General features: G+C 40.3%; 1 protein-coding gene across 1 annotated transcript in view; it reads right to left on the reverse strand.

Moving 5' to 3' along the window:
* Positions 1-14,140: 14,140 nt before the first annotated feature.
* arrdc1b (arrestin domain containing 1b) overlaps positions 14,141-19,756 on the reverse strand; it is a 51,229-nt gene continuing 45,613 nt past the window's right edge. The window contains exons 7-8 of the mRNA XM_048258911.1: positions 17,870-18,347; positions 14,141-17,365 (exon numbers count right to left, since the gene is read on the reverse strand). Of these exons, the coding sequence (XP_048114868.1) occupies positions 17,307-17,365; positions 17,870-18,347 (537 nt within the window). The 3' untranslated portion in view covers positions 14,141-17,306. The remainder of the gene's footprint in view (positions 17,366-17,869; positions 18,348-19,756) is intronic.

The following is a 19,756-nucleotide window of genomic DNA, read 5'->3' on the forward strand; positions in this document are numbered from 1 at the left end:
AGCCAGCCTCAAGTTTGTACCTGCTTTTAACTACACTGGAATCTACTCGGTCAAAGGTGTCTCCATTTGGAATTAAGGAGACAATTTTAATAGCATTCTTCACACTGGACAAAGCTGAAGTTAAAAACTCAATAATGCTACTGGCTACTGAGCAAGATTCAGGGAAAACATCAATGACCAAACAATACTAAAGACCAATTGTATTGAGGGCCATTGTGGATTATGTGCAATAACTTTCAAATTATAACACTAACTCCGCCAATTAATAGCTCATGCTAATTTCATGCTCGCCAAGTACCTAACTACATTCATAACAGTAAAACAGATGGGAGAGCAAAGGAATATGTGAAGTTAATAAGTATCATAAGTAGGTCTGACAGAACACTGCAGAGCCTTAACCTGTCCCATCATTAAATTATGTGGCAGTCACCATTAGCCATTATGGTATCCATCTTATAAAAACAGCCACATTTGTAAAGTTGTCATTACCAGCTGTTGTGGTTTGTTAGCCTTTAAGCATGTATAGTGTTTCTTCAGATGAAGGTACAGAAGTGGTGTTGTAGTGCATTTTGTTCCTTTACAGGCATGTTTTGTAATGTTTGTTTAGTTTTAGTTTCACTATCTAAGCCTGTACTTATGTATACCTCACTGACCCTTTGAATTTAAGATTCATTTTGAAAGGACCAGTTTGATGGTCAGAACCAATATAGTTCATGTTAATTAGATGCATTCGGGCCTTGGCCAATTATCTGTAAAACAAGGTAAAGGAAGACTTATGTAGACAGAATGAACAGATGCTTACTAAATCTTTTACTTTGGTGTTCCTTTTATAGCACATGGCCAGCTTGTTGTGAGCGGTTTTATGTTATAAAACAATTTATATTAGGAAATCTATAAGTTTTTACTTGCATGGCTGCTGCGTTGACGAGAGCAAGGTTTCATATTGTGAGACATGGAGGAAGGAAGAGGACTCTACTGATGTGAATTAGACAAGAGAAATAAGGAAGTCTGGTTATTGAAAAAACTTGGTTAAGGTAGTTCTTGACCTTGGACCATGAGAGATTGTTGAAGTGTGAGCTCCCTCCCTTTCAAAACAACATTGTTGATTGGCAGGAATTGTGGAGACCTAAGGTTTAAGGTTTCCCTTCACGGAGCCAGGACTGGGCAGGAACACAAGGGGAGTTGCATTACTTTTTTCATGTGCCCACACTGAATGGACATCTAGAGTGTGAGAATCTGAGAATTTTGCTGAATTCAATGAAAAATGTAAACCTAGGCCTGATGAACTTTAATCAAGGACTGTACCTTTAAGACAGATGGGTAAGCAGCTAGTAACTGCCAGAATATCAAGCCCCCGTCTCAGAATGTCAGAAATATGACAGAACTTCAAGGATACAAGAAACTTCACATGGACTAAATAAGATTGCCCATCAGGTTTACAATATTGAAATGTGGTACTTGGTGGTATTTTCAGGATAAAGGATGGATGTGGTAGCCAATAAGCAGTTGCAGTATTTTTAATACGATGGGTATTCCTTCCTGACTAAGCATATAGATGAAGAACAAACTAATCCATATTTCAATGCATAAAGACAGCATAATTGTTGAATAACTTGTAATGCTTGGAAAACGACTAACTGGCACTAAAATTATGTGGTTGAAAATAGGGAGGAAGAAGCCATTTTAGTTTTGATAATCATACTCAATGGTCCAAGATAGTCAAACATACTTCCATAGGTTTATCTTTAGCACTACAATGGTGAATAATCTGTGAGCAGACATAGCCCAAGAAACAATAGGGAAGTTAGCTAATGATCTCACTACATCTCAACAGTCTGTGTTAAAGCCTCAAAGTCAAAAATCAAAGTAAAAAAAATGTAGGTTGTTAGATTCCTTGTGCTTTAGGTAGAGGATTTAACACAGTGGCCTATTTACATTACACAGCATTACCCGAGACTCAACAACAATGCACAATTGGCTTGTGGCAGTCGGCACAAAACAAAAAAGAAATCTAAACAAATGTGATGTGAATAAACAAAAACATTGACATGAATAAACCAATTTCTATCAACCTCAGTAACATTATACCCTGTGCAAATTGGGAGTTAATCCACTCGCTGTAGTGAATTATTATACGACTATTAAAAAAAAAGTTTCAAAAAAGGCTAATTAACAGAGTTTATACCTGTTTTCTATTTTCTATTTGAATGGTCAAAATTCACATTAAAAATGGATGGAAACGCAGCTAATGACTCACGAAACTAGAAGCAAGACTGAAACCAAAATCAGTGCAAGCTTGCCATTTCCTAGATCAGGTTTAATACTGGCTTACAGTTCCAATAGAAGCTTGCAATGAATTGTCTTATTGTCAGCCTTTCTTAAACATAATAATTGAGAGAAAACAAACCCCAAACTCTCTCACTGGGCAGTCTCACTGCATAATTGCTTCAAATGCCTATAGTATCACAGCATAAAAGTTCAAAGATGGCCCACAACATACTTGGCTACATAACTCTAGGCTCAGCAATCAATCTAAGGCCATGAAAGAGAAAGTACTAAATGCAATTAATTCTACATGGGTGGTAAACAGCAACTTAACCCCATAATGAAATAAATTGTCGAAAAGTAATTTGTCATCATCAATAAGAAATCTGTACTGCTAAGTACAGTGCTACTCTCTTGTAAGTGGAATGAAACATTCAAAGAGACCAAGCTTACCGTCAAGACAATGTAGGCCTATGCCTCAAGTTGCTAAGAGGCAACATTGCCAAGGCCATTTAAGACTGGACATAAAGAACACCCAAAATGGTCCAGAGGCCAACCTTCTCTGGACCAACCCAGATACCATCAATGTTAAACAAGAGCCCTAAAGAGGCCTACTGGGCAGATGATTTGGTCTCAATCAGATCACTGCAACAACTAAAATGGCCGCACATTTATCACAAAAATCAATGCAAGGTCTACATCTAAAGACAAAAATCCAGTCCGAATAATAAACAGGATTACCCACCAGAAAAGCACAATCATGGTTTCCATGAAATGCCAGAGTTCATACCAGCATTTCTCATACCTTTGTGAGGAGAGAGGCCCCGCATATCTTGGCTAAGAGCACAAGCTGAAGCCACTAGTCGATGTCGTGTAGGCCATGAAGGCCTGTTTTTGCGTTATAAGGCTAGTGCTCCCTCTCTCCAGTAGGAGCAGCCTTGCGCAGTGCTGAGCATGCTCAGTGGATCTCAAGGTCTGAAACAGATCGTCTGCTGCAAAGGAGGAACAATCTCTCTTCATGCGCCATGGAGGGAACTCAACAAATCCTTGTTTACCTGGACTGACACCATGTAGGGCCAATTTATTTGCAACATAAGTTGATCTGACTATTTTGAAGAGATATTTTTCCTCCACTTATTTTATAATGTATGGTCAAACATATTTTCTCCAAATACTACAATACAGTCTTTGATTTCCCAGGCTTATTTCCAAGGTTTATGATAAGGCTCCTCATTGGCTCATATCAGAAAAAGGATCTAGTGTCAGCCAGAGAAACTTGACTTACTGCATGGCAATAAACAAAAAAAGCACTAAGCTAGATGTCTTCCACATATGCATATTAAGCACCAAACGATTGAGACTTACTTACTGCATGAGACCAGAGGGTACCCATTAAGCGTCAATGTAGCTGTACTGTGCAATACTCCACAGGTTGGTTTGGATGAGTTAAAGAGTTTAGATGCAAGCAATTTAACAAGGAAAGCTTTATCAAGTAGGCTACTGGTCTGCCACTGTGAATATAAACTATCCTTTGGCAAGTCAGAAGGCCTAATCCACGTACAAACTATCAAGATGATAAGCAGTAACGCTGGCTTATTTGTACACCATACCTATGCCTATAAACATATAAAAAATAGTGTCACAACAGCGGTAATGAGAATTTGAGAACTATACAACTGGTGTGAACAGACAATTCTAAGACCGACTGTAGGGTCACTGAGGTCGACCACAGACAGCAAAACGCAGCGCTCAGAGGTACAAGCCACGGAAACCATTTTCGTGTTGCACTAAGTTACTTTGGAGCGCCCTCTGGCGGAAGAAAACTGTCCAGAAAGAGCTCGTTTCCCTGATGCATTTACTGCATAATTACCAATCAACGGAACCAATTCTGTGACAACTATTCTTACGCACCTCGTGTAATGAGTCAAATACATAATTGCATTAGGTTTATTGATTACAATCATTGGACACAACTGGCTGCATTCCGAAACCAGTGCACATGAAAGCATGGTAGGTATCCTTATCCACTCCACCATCATCAACCAGTCTTAAATCAACGAAATGATAGGTGAATATTCTAACCCATGATCACAGCAAGTTATCAAACTTCGCTGAGTGAAATGTTATTGTACATTTACGTCTACTGTTACATTGTAGCCCCCTCACTTCACAATTTAGCTCAACGCTACACACACACGGTCTGCTATAAGAAATAAGTTTTTCTGATTTGCAGGAGATTCGTGAAAACTCACAGCGCAAGAAGACAGGGAGTAGAGCGGATTTAAAGTGCATGATGTCAAGTAAAACTTATGTCATGAATCATTATGCTTAACTACAGATTTCACAGCCGATGTCGCTCATCATATAACGCATGCACCTGTCTGCAACAGCCCAGAATACATCTAAATAAAATGATTAAATATTGCACTTGAAAGGGGACAAATTGATACGGTGGTTGAGCTGACATGCACCTTTCGAATAAGGCATGTCAGCTAACTTAGCCATCACTGTATCAGTCTACAAAGACTACGCAATGACGACTATAATGAATATATGGGCGACTGTCAATTAACTCAAAATTACTAATCACACCTCAGACTCAACACAAATTCTGTGTTAGCCCATAAGATTAAACAGGTAACACTAAACAATGTTAACATAAGTGATGATGGTTAGCAGCTAACATTAGCTACCAAGCTTCCTGTGCTTAATTTCACGTTTTAAACATCATATAAACGTCCACCAACACTACTTCAAAAAGCAGAGCATATGGGGATCTAAATAACTGCAAAATGTGTTTGATGCATGTATTTATCCTCCTTAATATGACAGCAAAACTGATTGTGTGAAGCCGGATAGTCTAGAAACCCGGGAATAAGGATAGTAAAGCTAGCCCACTAAAGTACAATGAGCTCGTATGAGATATTCCGATGCCGGGGCCATGTGTCTTTCGATCGAGAGGCCGCCCCCATTATTGTCATCAACAACGATTCATGCTCAGTCAGTCGCCCGTTCTACACACAAAAGCCGAGAGTTTCTGGATAGAGAATATCAGGCGGGCAGTTTGAAATTTAATGAAGATAGCGTTGACTAATTGCCATTAAACCTTTGCTCTCTGCCTCGGTTAGCACTATAGGGCATATGCAACATTTAACCAGAAAAAGAAGAAGTGAGAACGCCACATCGCCGAGAAACAAACTTACAATGTATATTCGCGGCTCTCTTACCTCAGTTTCCACTGAAGCCATGGTTCCTCAGCCATCCACCGAATCCCCGCCCATTATTTTACTACGTCACTGACTTAATTTGCCATCCCATTCAAAGTCAGTCTTTCACTTTGGCTTGACCACAACTAGGTAAACCCAGAGCCATATAAACCTTTACCTTTATATGGCTCTGGGTAAACCTAATTACTTCATTATTTACAAGTTTCGTTTGGCAAAGTTGTTTATTTGATACACTGCTTTTAAGTTTTGCGTGTTAATTTAGCCTATCTAACCCTGAATAATGTTTCTATGCTCTATTATGAGCATCTAAGGATCCCATATGTTTAGTGTGGCTCAGAAATAGAATTGAATAGAATCTTTTAGACTGCTTTTGTAAATGTAGAATCACATAAAACTGCCTTGAATTCTGTCTGTCTCTTTGCTGTTGGGAGTGCATTCACTTAGTGATAAACAGACTGCGAGCGACTCAATGGTCCACAACATTGCATGACAGGCTGATGGATTGAAGCTGTTCATGTCATTGTGGCAGCAGGAACGGCAAAAGACACAGTGGCATACGTTGTCTGAGGTGTTGCTAGTTCCATCATTCATGAGCAACTGTCTTTGTGGCTCTGTTAGATTTCATTTTTTGCTTCATGAGATTATAGACCTTTAGGACAGGGCATTCGGTGTTATAATAATAACATGAGCAGTCATGTCACTGCAGACCCTCACTCCTATCTCACAATGGAAAAGGGAAAAAAGTATTTATTTATTTTCATTAAGCTATTGATTGAATTGACATTGTTGTTTATTATTGCTATTCTCCTTAATGTAGTACCAACTTTTAAAATAATTTACTGTTAAATTTAACTTTGTTTTGTTGTTATTTGTATGTCGCTTTGGACAAAAACGCCTGATAACTAGATGTACCGCATCTAGCGATACAAAATATGACCACCGCTCACCTACACATTCTCTCCACAAAAATAAATCACGCTTCTCAATTTGTCTCCATCTCCTACTCTTGCAACTTTTGTGTGCCGGTATGTAAATTGTGTGCATGTGTGCGTTTGTTTTTGTGTTGTGTGCTTCTGTGTTGTGTGCTTCTTCTGTGATTTCGCTTGTGAGTGTGTGTGTGTGGGGTAATGGTGTGTGTGTGTGTGTGTGTGTGTGTGTGTGTGTGTGTGTGTTTGCTTGCCTGCATGTGTGTGTGTCTTTTATGTGTCTGTGTGTGTGTGTCTGTGTGTGTGTGTATGCGTGTGTGCATGTGCGTACGTATGTCTACTGTGCGTCTGTGCATGTGTGTGTGCGTGTGTCTATGTGTGTCTGTGTGTGTGTTTATGCGTGTGTGTGTTTATGTGTGTGTGTGTGTGCATGTGTGTGAGTGTGTGCATACCTGTGCGTGTGTGTGTGTTTATGTGTGTTTGTGTCTGTGCTTGTGTGTGTGTGTGTGTGTGTGCATTTATGTGTATGTGTGTGTGTGTGTGTGTTTACTGTATGTGTGCCTGCATGTGTGTGCATGTATCTTTATGTGTGTGTTTGCGTGTGTTCATGAGTGTGTGTGTGTGTGCATGCGTAGTGTACAGTCACTAAATGTACACATATTAATTTATTGTATAGTCCCCCATGAACGGAATTCCACGAAACTTGGCATGCATTCAGAGGGTGTCATAATGATCCTGATTCACTTCAAATTCTGTGCAGTTTTGAACTTGTCAGCCTAAGATACCTGCGATTACAATGCCTCGTTAATGCTTTTTCATTTTTAACTAGGTGGCGCTATACATCAAATGAGTGGATATGGGATGGGTTGACATGGCCCCTGGAGGCCAACATACAAAAAATAATTGGTCATCCTGCGCCCTACATTTCTCGAGATATTCAGAGAAAACTGTGTCCAGCCATCTACAGGCCAGTTGGTGTAGTCACTAAATTTACACATAAATTAATTTATTGTATAGCCACCCACGAACGTAATTCCACGAAACTTGGCATGCATTCAGAGGGTGTCAGAATGACCCTACACCTCCAATTTTGTGCAGTTTTGACCCTGTCAGCCAGAGATACCTGCGATTACAACACCTCATTTTTGCTTTTTCATTTTTATCTAGCTGGCACTATCCATCAAATGAGTGGTTATGGGATGGGTTGACATGGCCCCTTGAGACCAACATACTAAAAAAAGTGTGGTCCTCCTAGGCCCTATAGTTCTTGAGATATTAACAGAAAACTGTGTCCGCCCTACCCTCCTTTCAGGGGGTCCAGTCCGGCGGGGGGGCGACGGATCAAAAGGAAAAACAATGGTTCCGTGTCATCCTTGTGGGGCTACATGCAACAAGTTTTGTGCACCCCGGTCTTTCAGTGTCCTGGGAATCGTTGACACAAAATCACTGAAGAAAAAAAAACAAATTAACTAGGCAATAATGTACTTTTGAAGGAAAATTATGCTTTTAAAACATTTTACAGTGGTTTATGAAAAGTTAAAGGCACCCATAACAGTTTAATTAACCTTAAGATAACATTTCCAAAATAATTTTGATGGCACATAACCTCATAACATGACAAACAGCACTCTGCCATTGTCTAAGTGGCCCTCTGTTGGCGATTACCAACCTAACAACTTTCTAGTTTCAGGTAGGAACTACCCACTGCTCCTCTCTGACCAATTTGAGGTATTAATAACAGCATGCAATTTCAACCTCCTTTTGTCCCTAATCTGCAGCTAGGTGCTGTGTTTCTGTTGGTATCATGTAAAGTAGTCAGAGAGACCATAAGAGTGCTCTACAACTTGGGCCAATCATGTGTAACCTTGTTACTACTACTACTACTATGGCCGTTCATGTCGCATGCGATGAACCGCTTCCCATTTTGAGCGTCTCTCTTCCAGGAAGGACTTGTAGGCCTGCTGAGAGGCTCTGCAGCCGTGTTGGTAATTGCTGTGCGCCAGTTGGATCTGTCGCTTGCAAGTGCCTCCCAGTTGTCCAGGTTGATGGAGAAGACTTTAACCTTGTTACAGTTAAGCAATAGTCTTCCCTACAGTTATGCAATAGACATAGTCTGGATGTAAAATTCAAATTCTGCAATAAGGTTCCATCAAGATTTCTTGTGCTTTAGTATGCACACATGACATATTAAAAAACAAAATGAAGGAACAAATCTGCACAGTCGTATCATGTTGACAAAAATGTAAAAACAAGAAAAGCATGTACAAAAATCAGATCTATTGTCTATATTATATGATGTCTTAATTGGGCCCCTCACTCATATTCCATGGGCTCATGCTTGACCCATCTATTGTCTATCAATTAACTCTGATCATATAATCTGAATTTGTTGGAAATTGAGATAAACACAATCCATGAATAACCGTTTTACAATTTTTTATTTTAATATTGTTAAACTAAGTTAAACTTAGATGTAGGATGTTTCATGTGAAACTTTATCATGGCTGTCATGTATTAAGAAAAAAAACATTTGCTGACAAAGGGCCCTATCATGACAGTCTAAATCGTATGGTCACTGGCGAAAAGTTTTAACAAATTTCGTGGGTTGTCCAGTCCATATTGGGTGTGGTGTAGTTATGAAAAGTTATCAAACGTCCGGCGCTTGGCGCAAGAAGGTGGGCCTTATGGTTCTTAATCAGTCATGGGTGTGTTTTGGTAACATCCAATGAGAATGACATCTGTCATTCCCTTTAACAGTAAGCAGCGTGACTTCAAACAGCGCATCAGTTTTTTGATGGTCACCGGCGCATTTGAAGAAATCTGCTTGCACGTGAGACTGTATGGAACAGGTATTCCACTAAACCATGCTTTACTAAATCCTAGCAGAGTATATAGCCTACACGCGTCTCATAGTCAATGACAAAACAGTTATATACAGTTACTTTAACTACTGACTGACAATAGGTTACCATCGAAAACATAGCCTGCAAAAAGCAACACTTACCCCTTGGCAGACGGGCATGGCAAAAACCTCTTGGCAGACGGGCATGGCGAAAACCTCTTGGCAGACGGGCATGGCAAAAAACGCATGTCTACGATAGGAATAAGCTTTGTGTCATGATAATTATAGACTTTAGACTGTGCTTTAGACCATAATGATAGAGGCCAAAGAATCTTTTTTGTAGAAAAGGTTTCTCCAGGTAAAAACAGCATCAGCTTCATCAGATATCCACAATTAATTCAAGTAATCTAACCACATACAGTAGTCTTTGGAATTCAACAGGACACTTTAATTCGGCCTGTTCCATGGTGACACATTTTTACACCCAGGACATGACCAATTATTATTATTCCATGGTGACACATTTGTACACCCTCAGGACATTGCCCTGTTCTTGACTCAGGCTCTAAATGACTCTGATAGTTACAGACCACACTATAATTTGCCACAGAAGGCATGTCTCACAGCTTGCTATTTTGGTATAGGGTCTAATAAATACTGTTTTTCATGGACTCTATGAACTATGAAAGTACTACATGAAACTTTTAAAATGATTTAGAGAGACAATTTAGTACACTAATACAAACAGCACTGTATAGCATTACAATTATTCTGTTTACTTATTTAGTATACAAGTGTCCAAACATAATCATTTTTAAGAATTGTGTTGACAATGCAAGGATAGGATTCTAAAAATCATTATCTGTGATTTATAATAAGAGGCAAACATTTGGATTAACCTCACATTTCATTAATTGAACCAAATGCATCAGGAAGAATCTACACATCTGTGGGTGTGGGTGCTGATGCATTACTATCAGTATCGGTCGGTGTAATAGTCATTACTATTACTATCAGTCGGAGCTGACACATAGTGATTCAAAATCTAAACAAGATTGTTAACACAAGACATATCCACTCTCAGCCGAAATGTGCAGTGCCACTTTGTCAAACACTTACTACCAAAACCTTTGCAATCAATGATTTTATTAGTGAAAAAAAATTGGATTTTCTGTTTCTTGTTGAAACCTGGCTGACTTCAGACAGCGAAGCTGTTCTTGTTGAGACTTGTCCCCAAATTATAATTTCTTCCACTCAATTAGACAAGGCAAACGAGGTGGTGGAATTGCCTCCATTCTCTCAAACAAATATAGTTGCACACGAGGTCAACTTTGGCGAAAATCGCTTCCTTTGAGTATATTGCCCTCACTCTGAAGGCTGACCCAGCTGTACTTCTATTAACCTTATACCGCCCTCCTAAACTATGGACTGGCTTTCTCGACCAGTTTTCTGAACTTATGTCGCTCATCATCACTAGCTATGATCGGATAATTGTAAATGGCGACTTCAATATTCATGTCAATAAGACAACTGATGCTAAAGCCAGTAAGTTCCTTAATGTGTTGGACAGTTTAGAGCTAAAAGCAGCATGTTACAGGACCCACCCACAACCTTGGCAACACCCTCGATCTAGTCATTTCCAGAGGGATAGAAGTCACAGACTTATCAGTAAATGATATAAATATGTCTGATCATCATTGTGTATCTTTTAATATTGTACTACATACTCCAAATATTTATCCCGAAATTGCAATCAAATCGCGACTCTTGGACATTAGAGCAGAACAGCAGTTCATAGCTCTTATAGACTCCATAAATTTAGATATTTTACATCATCCCATTGATCAAATGGTAGAGGCTCTTAATCGTGAATTAGGCTCTGCTTGACAGAGTGGCACCCTTAAAGACTAAAAAAGGCCCTGTAGCAAACTGACACCTTGGATGAGCGAAAATATCCATGATCTAAAAGATCATGTAGGAAAGCTGAGAGAACATGGAGAAAAACTAAGTTACAGGTTCACCGTGCCATTCTAAAAAGAAAAAATTGCAAATTATAATAGAGCTATTCGGAATGAGAGGAGGAACCACTTCTCTAAGGTAATTGCTGAAAACAGTGGAAACTCTAGGGTGTTGTTCTCTACCATTGATAGGCTATTGCATCAAACACCTTTTGATACACTCAGTCAGGCATCCTCTCTAAGATCTAAGAATTTGCAGACTTCTTCAAAAAAAAAGTCATTTCTATAAGGGAGGCTATTGGTAACACAAGTAATATGTTTGATAGTACACCCAAAAACAGCCCCCCAAAATTAAGGTCCTTTAGCACTATTACTCAATCTGAGCTTGGTAAAATTATAACTCAAACCGGCTCCTCAACATGTGTTTTAGATCCAATCCCTACTACATTCCTCAAAAAAGTATATGATGGCTTAGCTCCCTTTTTTCTCAAGGTAATAAATACCTCATTAGAAACAGGTATATTTCCAACTGCTTTTAAAACCGCTGTTGTGAAACCTTTACTTAAAAAGTCAAATCTTGACCATACCAATCTGAGCAACTACAGGCCTATATCAAATCTATCGTTTTTGAGCAAAGTACTTGAAAAAGTTGTTTGCAATCAGTTAAATACCTTCCTCAACGAAAACAGTATCCTTGAAAAATTCCAATCAGGTTTTAGATCAAATCACAGCACAGAAAACGCTCGTCGCGGCATTTGACACCATTGATCATAGCATCCTAATTCACGCCTTGCTTGAAGTGGGTGGGTCTCTCTGATAATGCTCTAAACTGGTTTCAAACCTACATTACTGGCAGAGATTTTTATATCAGTCTAGGAGATCATGTATCTGAAAACATGACTTGCCTTTTTGTGTGGCCCAGGGAGCTGCCTTGGTCCCCTGCTATTTTCTCTATATATGCTTCCATTGGGAAACGTCATAAGTCAGCATAATGTAAACTTCCACAGCTACGCAGATGATACCCAATTGTATCTTTCTGTGGAGCCAACTAACCCAGATGGCCTTTGCTCTCTCACTGCATGCCTAACCTCCATTAATCAGTGGATGAGCAAAAACTTTTTTGAAACTAAATGATGACAAAACAGAGGTACTTCTGGTTGGACCAAAAACTAAAAGCGAGATATTATTCTTAGTAATCTGGGGAACTTGGCACACCAGGTCAAACCAAAAAGTAACAAGCCTCGGTGTCATCTTAGATGCAGAGTTAAGTTTTAAGCCCCATATCAGTAAAGTTACTCAGACAGCCTATTTCCACTTGAGAAACATTGCCAAAGTCGCCCCTTTTAACTCAACAAGATGCAGAAAAACTAATTCACTTCCTTTATCACTAGCAGGTTAGACTACTGCAATGCACTTTTCACTGGTCTTCCCAAAAAACATCTAAAGAAATTGGCACTCATACAGAACTCTGCGGCTAGACTTTTTAACTAAGACTAAGAAGAGAGAACACATCACCCCTGTGTTGGCTGAACTGCACTGGCTCCCTATTTCCTATAGAATTGATTTTAAGGTTATGTTAATTACTTACAAAGCTCTGAATGGCATAGCACCTTCATATATCTCTGAACTTTTAATATCTTATCAACCACAAAGGAAACTTAGATCATCCAATTCTAATCTTTTAATCGCACCCAAAGTGCTCCACAAACAAAGTGGAGAAGCTGCGTTTATCCATTATGCCCCAAACTATGGAACACCCTGCCTCTGTACATCAAGCAGGCGAAGTTCAGTAAATATTTTTAAAAAGATCTGAAAACATACCTGTACAGGAAAGCTTTTAGTTAACTCATCTTATCCTGTAGACTACATTTTCAGATTATTCTACATCTGCTACTATTGGAGGGCGCAGCCAGCCAGAAGCAGATGGGCTCCCCCTATTAAGTCAGGTTCTGCTCAAGGTTTCTTCCTGGAATATGGGAGTTTTTCCTTGCCACAGTTGCCATATAGCGTTAACTTGTGGGGGTAAGAGGGTTAAGGCTGCCAGTCTTATGGCGTCATTTTCTATATTTTTGATATGTTGCTGAGTATAACATAAACAGCAAAGAAAAGTGATTGATAATGACTGACTGACTATTATTGTGTTACATGCTTCAAATGTAAAGCACTTTGAGCTGCATTCTGTGTATGAAAGGTGCTATACAAATAAAGCTTTATTATTATTATTATTATTATTATTATTATAAACAAATACAAAATGTTGGGGCCCACTGCAATATTGCTGTCAAACTACAGCTCATGGACATTTCTTCCCTTTATGCCAGGAAAAATGACTGTCCCCAAAGGGAATATTGCTATGCATTTCACGTTCATTCTAGGCTGAATATGGCAAGGTGCAAGAATTTGAAGGTCAGTTTATCCTCAAAGCCAACCCTTACAACAGAATGGATAACATTGTTGAATTAACATTTCCTTCCATGTCTTCCTATACGACCTTATACAGTTTGTAGGACATAACTGTGAATAAACACAGTAACACTTTTTTATGACTTTGCATTATCAGATTGAATAGATAGAACTACTATTTGGTTTCTTAACATCAACAACACCACTGTTTCAGTTTTGAATTTAAATACATCAGAGATCTTTGTCTTTACATCAGTCTATCAATTATTTTTAACATCGTTGCACAGAGAGGAGATTACCGGTAGTGGATCTCACTGGATATTATGGAGATGTTTTGCTTGGCAGTCAATTGTGTATGCTGCTTGTGTGTGTCTTAGAATACAATTGATTTATGAGTCCTCTCAGTGGTGAATGACTTACAAAGGAACTGAGCAGATCTGTGTGCTGCACAGATACTGAAACCTGGTCGAATAGATCTTAAACCCCAGTGAAATCAGACAAATTATGTGTAATCAATGCAAATTTATTGTCATACTGTACAATATTGATTCAAAATCATCATCATTCTTAGTTTGAATGTTACACAGATCCACCGTGGTGAACATCGCAGTATTCCAATATTGGCCAGTGAATTGAAAAAAGCCTAACAAAACAACAAGGGACTTCTTTCCAAAGGTTTTTACACATAGCAATATGTGCCATATAGAAAAGGTACTTCCAACAGACCACCAGGAATTGCATACGATGACCAACAAAGGAAACTTAAAAGCTTTGGTGTAGCAAAAAACAGGACAGCAACAGAACAGAAACAGCCGACTCAGGACATAACTCAACCCCGTACAGTCTTCAGGGTATCTCAGGTGACACAAAATTGCACAAAGTCTTCCCCCATTTATTTCCCCTGACCAAAAAGATGAAAGGAAACGGTTTTTGGGAATAGACAAGAGAAGAAGGATGGTCCACCAGTAGCAGGAGTATAAAAAGACTTTCCTCATCAATCCTCTATATCTCTGACCTTCTCGCCCATGGCGACATTAGCATTCTGAAGGCACTCTTAAGGGTAGTCCTCAGGAAACATGCAGGGTGGTGGTGGTGGTTGTGGGGTATGGAAACCAACACACTCCAATACCCATCTTTTCCCTCTCTCTCTCTACTCCCCCTTTCAAACTGATGGAGCACCTCCATTTATCAGTTCTGGCGAAAGTGATTATGTAGAGTGCTGTGAAGGTTGGAGGAATTTCATTGTTGAAATGCTATCTACTGTAGTGGAAAGACTCAGGATTCTCATGGAGCAGTCTGCTTGAAGCGTGCTGGTTTGGTTGTTAGAATGTCATGCTGAGCTTGAGTGAAAGGTTATGGCGTGTCTACCATAGCACAGAACATTTCATCAGACTCAATATTGTATTTACGGTTGATGGCGACCTTAACACACTTCTTAAAATTCTGAACACAATCAATTTAGAGCTTTCTCGTTTTCCCTGTCCTTCTCTTTTTCTCTCTCTCTCTCCCCCTCTCTCAAGAGAAAAGAAAAAGTCAATGTAATGTTGCTACTTTTGTGCTTGAACAGTGTGCACAGTCGTGTATCATACTAGCAGGATAAGTTTGAGTTGACCCCGTAAAAGAGTACAGATATTGAAAGTAGTCAAAAATGATTCACAGCAACAAAGTGACATAAGGCTTCACATCCACCTCAGCACACCATTCATTCAACATTAGAACCAAAAAATAAAACCAGATATGAAATAAATAAAAACAACGGTGGTACTGACGCTGCATGTATGATCCCAAACTGTTAACTTTGGGGCATGTGGCCATCAGAAACGATGTTGATTGATCTTGTTTCTACTATGAAGATCTCTTAACCACAAAGCCTTTGTCTTTGTCAGAGCTAGGTGCAGGAACAGTGGTCACACCTGCCTGGTGAAGTGCTGGAAGTCAAACAAGTATTTGACGAAGCAAATAGTATCAGAAACGTCTTTGTTTTTTTCTTTCAACAACATCAGTTAATATTTAGAAATCAAACATAAGGTTCTAACTAAAGTGGAACTGCCATTAAGACAACAGCATTGCCTGTACTGTAACAATGCATAAGAGCAACATTTAATCACATCACCTTTACTTTAATTACATTGCCTTTATCCTTTAAGGATCAGGGGAATTTGGGATGCAAGGACAATACCTTTCTGCACTGATTACACAATATGAAAGGGCTGTTCTGATTGCTCTCATGAAGGGTTTTAACAGTGCTGCATTTTCTGAACAGTGCTAATCTGTAGCGGTATATATAATAAGTTGACATTTTAAGTCAACATTTTCAAGTAAAAACAAGTCTGGGGTCACGAGGACTGTTTAATAATCCACAGGATTGACAGGATGCTCTCTGTGCAATGAAATGCATCCTGTATTGAAACAAAACGTTAACTATGGGGTGTAGCTATTAAATAATGAGACAAATGCTACATTTCAATTGTAATATAATTGTGTAATTAAAAGAAAACTTGTTACTCATATATCTAATATGCTCACATAGTCTCGTTATTTAATTGCCACAACGTGTGTGTCTTTTGTCTTGCTGGTATTCTGTGAGTTGGTCATCCAAGAAATTATACACTTGTACACCAGTAAACAGTTTGCTGTTAGCTCTTAATATCACAGTTTCAACCAAAGCATTGTGTAAGTGTACTGCGATAGTGTGTAGGGCCAGTAATATCCTTGGTTGACTGATTCTTATATCATATGATACTGTCAGTGTATCATGTAATCTAAAGCACCAGAAAGCCTCTGCAATAACCCCTTAGATCAAATTGCCATTAAATCACAGGGAACTGATGCCAGTTTGTATCTTCATCTGGAGTTTGATGCATTCCAGCGATACTCCATACTGTGTGTGTGTGTGAGTGTGTGTGAAACAACAGAGTCTCTCTAGACTATTAATCCTGTTGCAGGCTGATTCAGATCTGGGTCATTCAAAAAGACACTAGCGTACATTGTAAGGTCTATTGGACTTGAAACTGTATGGCCTTGGTGTCTGCTACAGCTTTCTGCGTACATTAAAATGTCTCACATTTGTACTAAGTATTTGAGATATTTCTGTGAAGGCCAGCCTTGGTAGGAATCAAAGTAAATGAATATGTATAAATGTACAATACGTTACAATAGGATGTTTTTTTATTTTATTTCTACGCATCACAGATGCTAGTATTGTACTCTCTTCAAACACAAAACTTTAATTACCGCCCCCACCCCACCCCCTCATTATCCACTCATAATAATGATCTCCAGTGTTGCTGCATACATACATATTAAGTGGTTTTTAAGAAGTGCCTCTGTTTAGCGCAATTGAAATATTTTCGGTGTCTTTTCCTCTCCCTGGTTTTGCCTTTGGGTTCTTTCTTCCTCCGCGTAGATCAAACAGTAGCAAAATAGGGGAGTTGAAATGAGAAAAGGTGAAACAAAGTCTTGGATCCCTTTTTATGTATTTGGAAAATGGATGTAACTCAACTTCACTGGAGATACGGTGACAATCCAAAGGCAGGTTTGGGGGCCTATTGCAATGCCCGATACATCCAGCAGGGGGCCACAAGGGCCTGTGGAATAGCAATGGATAGAGCATATCTATGGCACTGGCGACAGATGATGACCCCTTGTATCCATGCTTGTATTTTTTTTCCATATGTCCTTTGGTTTACCTGTTAAAACTGGAGTTGTTGCTGCTGCAGCTCTCCTCATAGGTGGGAGGGGGTTCTGAAACAGAGAGTTATGACAGTTGTAACACCAGGGTGACAAAGGATGACCAGCACGGCAATGAATCTCTGCAGAAGATAAATTTCTGCGGGACTCATTCACTCAATGTCTTTGGTGAACAGACTTAGTGTTTAATCTACTTTCAACCAAAAACCAATGTCTCTTTTTTAAAACCTAATACAGTAAAGTTCTACATTTGAAAGGCTCCCTTTAACAGTGTCACCTTGCAAAAGACAGTCCTATTTTTGTCTTTTTCCTTTAGCATTCTGTCTGCATTTAATCACTTGAGATTCCACATTAAACATTAAAAGGCAAGGCAAGTTTATTTATATACTGTAGCACATTTCATTCACAGGGGTAATTCAATGTGCTTTACATAAACAAAAGCATAGATTAGTCAAAAGCTACTGGAGGTAACTGGAAGCCTACAGGGATTGTTCTGGTTGAATGACATTGAAGCATTAGACATGATTAAGAGTGCCGTTTCAGAGTTGGGACACTCACCAGGAGGGAAGTCCCAGCGGCTGTACTCAGGCGGCAGGATGAGTGAGCACGACGTGGGCACGGGCGTGGCATTCCCCTCGGTGAAGAACGGTATGGTGGCCCCGGTGGACACACAGAACAGCGCAGCAGAGCCATCCGAGGCCGCCGCCGCGCTCCGCTGACCCTGCGGGGTGGACAGGCCTGAGGCGTAGCCGAAGGCGCTGGGGGACACGGTGGCAGGCTGGCCGCTGGGGTCCTGCTGGGAGTGGCTCTTGGTGGGGATCTCCTCGCTGGCCAGGCCTCCTGCGCCTAGCTCGCTGTCCGGGTCCTCCTCGGCTGGCGGGGCGCTGGGGACCACACCTCCATGGCAGGGACTGGACATGGCCCCCAGAGGGGTGCCTGGGTGGGGGGGCATTGGCCTGGAGGTTGTCAGGTTGACCGCGATGTTGCCAATGAAAATGGGTAGAGTGACCACAACTTCAGGAGACTTCAGAGACACCTGCCGAAGTCCACGAGAATAGAGAAAGAAATCAGAAAAAGCGAGTGAAAACTAAAGAATCAGGAAGAGAGAAATATAGAGCCAGTGAGGAACTATTATCTCGCTGCACCCATCAGAAAATTATCATACTCCGCCTAATTAGACTCTGGATCAATAAGGATCCACGCTCATTAAAATTATGTACTGTGTTTGTTTGGCTCGAGCAGCGCTGAGCGGATCTTCCATAAATCCTGCAGAGTGTCCTGTCAGGCCTTCCCCCTCGCCTCTCTCTGGGTCTAATTACACTTCTCATCCGCGCCTTATTAGAAACCTCGCCCGCACCTGAGACAGAGAAGCCTCTGGCCTCACAGAGCGTATTACTTCTCGCAACTTGTCACTTTCTTCCACCGCAGCAGCAAAGCCAACACTTACATAGCACTGAAAAAGGAAACTGCTGCATCACCATCACCACCACTACCCACCCATTGCTACACCCCTGAAAATATCAATCATCAATCAATTTCCATTTAACACATATTGGTTTTTAGGCCTTATGCCATAGACCTGTTCATTTTTGTTCATCATGTTTGTTCTGCGCCTCTTAATTTCCTATTGAGCCGTCGCTGTTTATCTAGGAGAGACAGCCTAGCTGGCATGGTGCTGATGGCATGACAAGCACGAGAGCCTCAGAGGTGCCGCCTGATGAAATGTGCATTTTTAGGCTTCGGTGACAGCCACATCTGTGTCACCACTCACGCGCCACCGAGCAAAAGCTCAAACACACACACACACGCTGCGCGAGCAAAAGCTCAAACACACACACGCTGCGTGAGCACACCAGAGGCACACTGTGCTTTCAAGTCAGCTCAATCTGCTGTTTGATGAGTTTGCCCATTTAATAACAGTCACAGAGAGCAATCTAGCAGTGTAGAACAGTTAATTGAATATACAGTAGGTGGTCGGATAAAGAGCTCAGGGCTGGTGGGGAAGAAAGTGTAGCCACTATAGTAACATGAATATATACATATTGGTGCATAGGCTCCAGCACACCATATAACCCCAAATATATGCACAACTTTACTCCGTTTAGCTCTTCTGACCCTTCAGATACGATGAGGTGCGGTTGCCGTGATACTTAATTGAGTGTTTCAGACACCACCACCAACAAACACTTCTATGGCGTTTTCGTGTTCTTGTGTGGACGCAAAACCTTTGAAAAACAATCAAACGATGAAGTGGACAGAGATCGTTTTCACCTCAAATGTGCATATTCATATTTACCCAGCTTAATGTGGACAAGGCCCTATTTAGAGGATGGCCGTATCTGTCTGCACAGGATTCAAAACAGTGGAAAAAAATTTCTAAATGTTCTTCACTGGGTAGCCCCCTACACCTGGCTGTCCTTTCACTAGAGTGTAAGACACTTTAAT

The sequence above is a fragment of the Alosa alosa genome, chromosome 12 (genome assembly GCF_017589495.1).
Source record: "Alosa alosa isolate M-15738 ecotype Scorff River chromosome 12, AALO_Geno_1.1, whole genome shotgun sequence".
NCBI classification, from domain to species: domain Eukaryota; kingdom Metazoa; phylum Chordata; class Actinopteri; order Clupeiformes; family Clupeidae; genus Alosa; species Alosa alosa.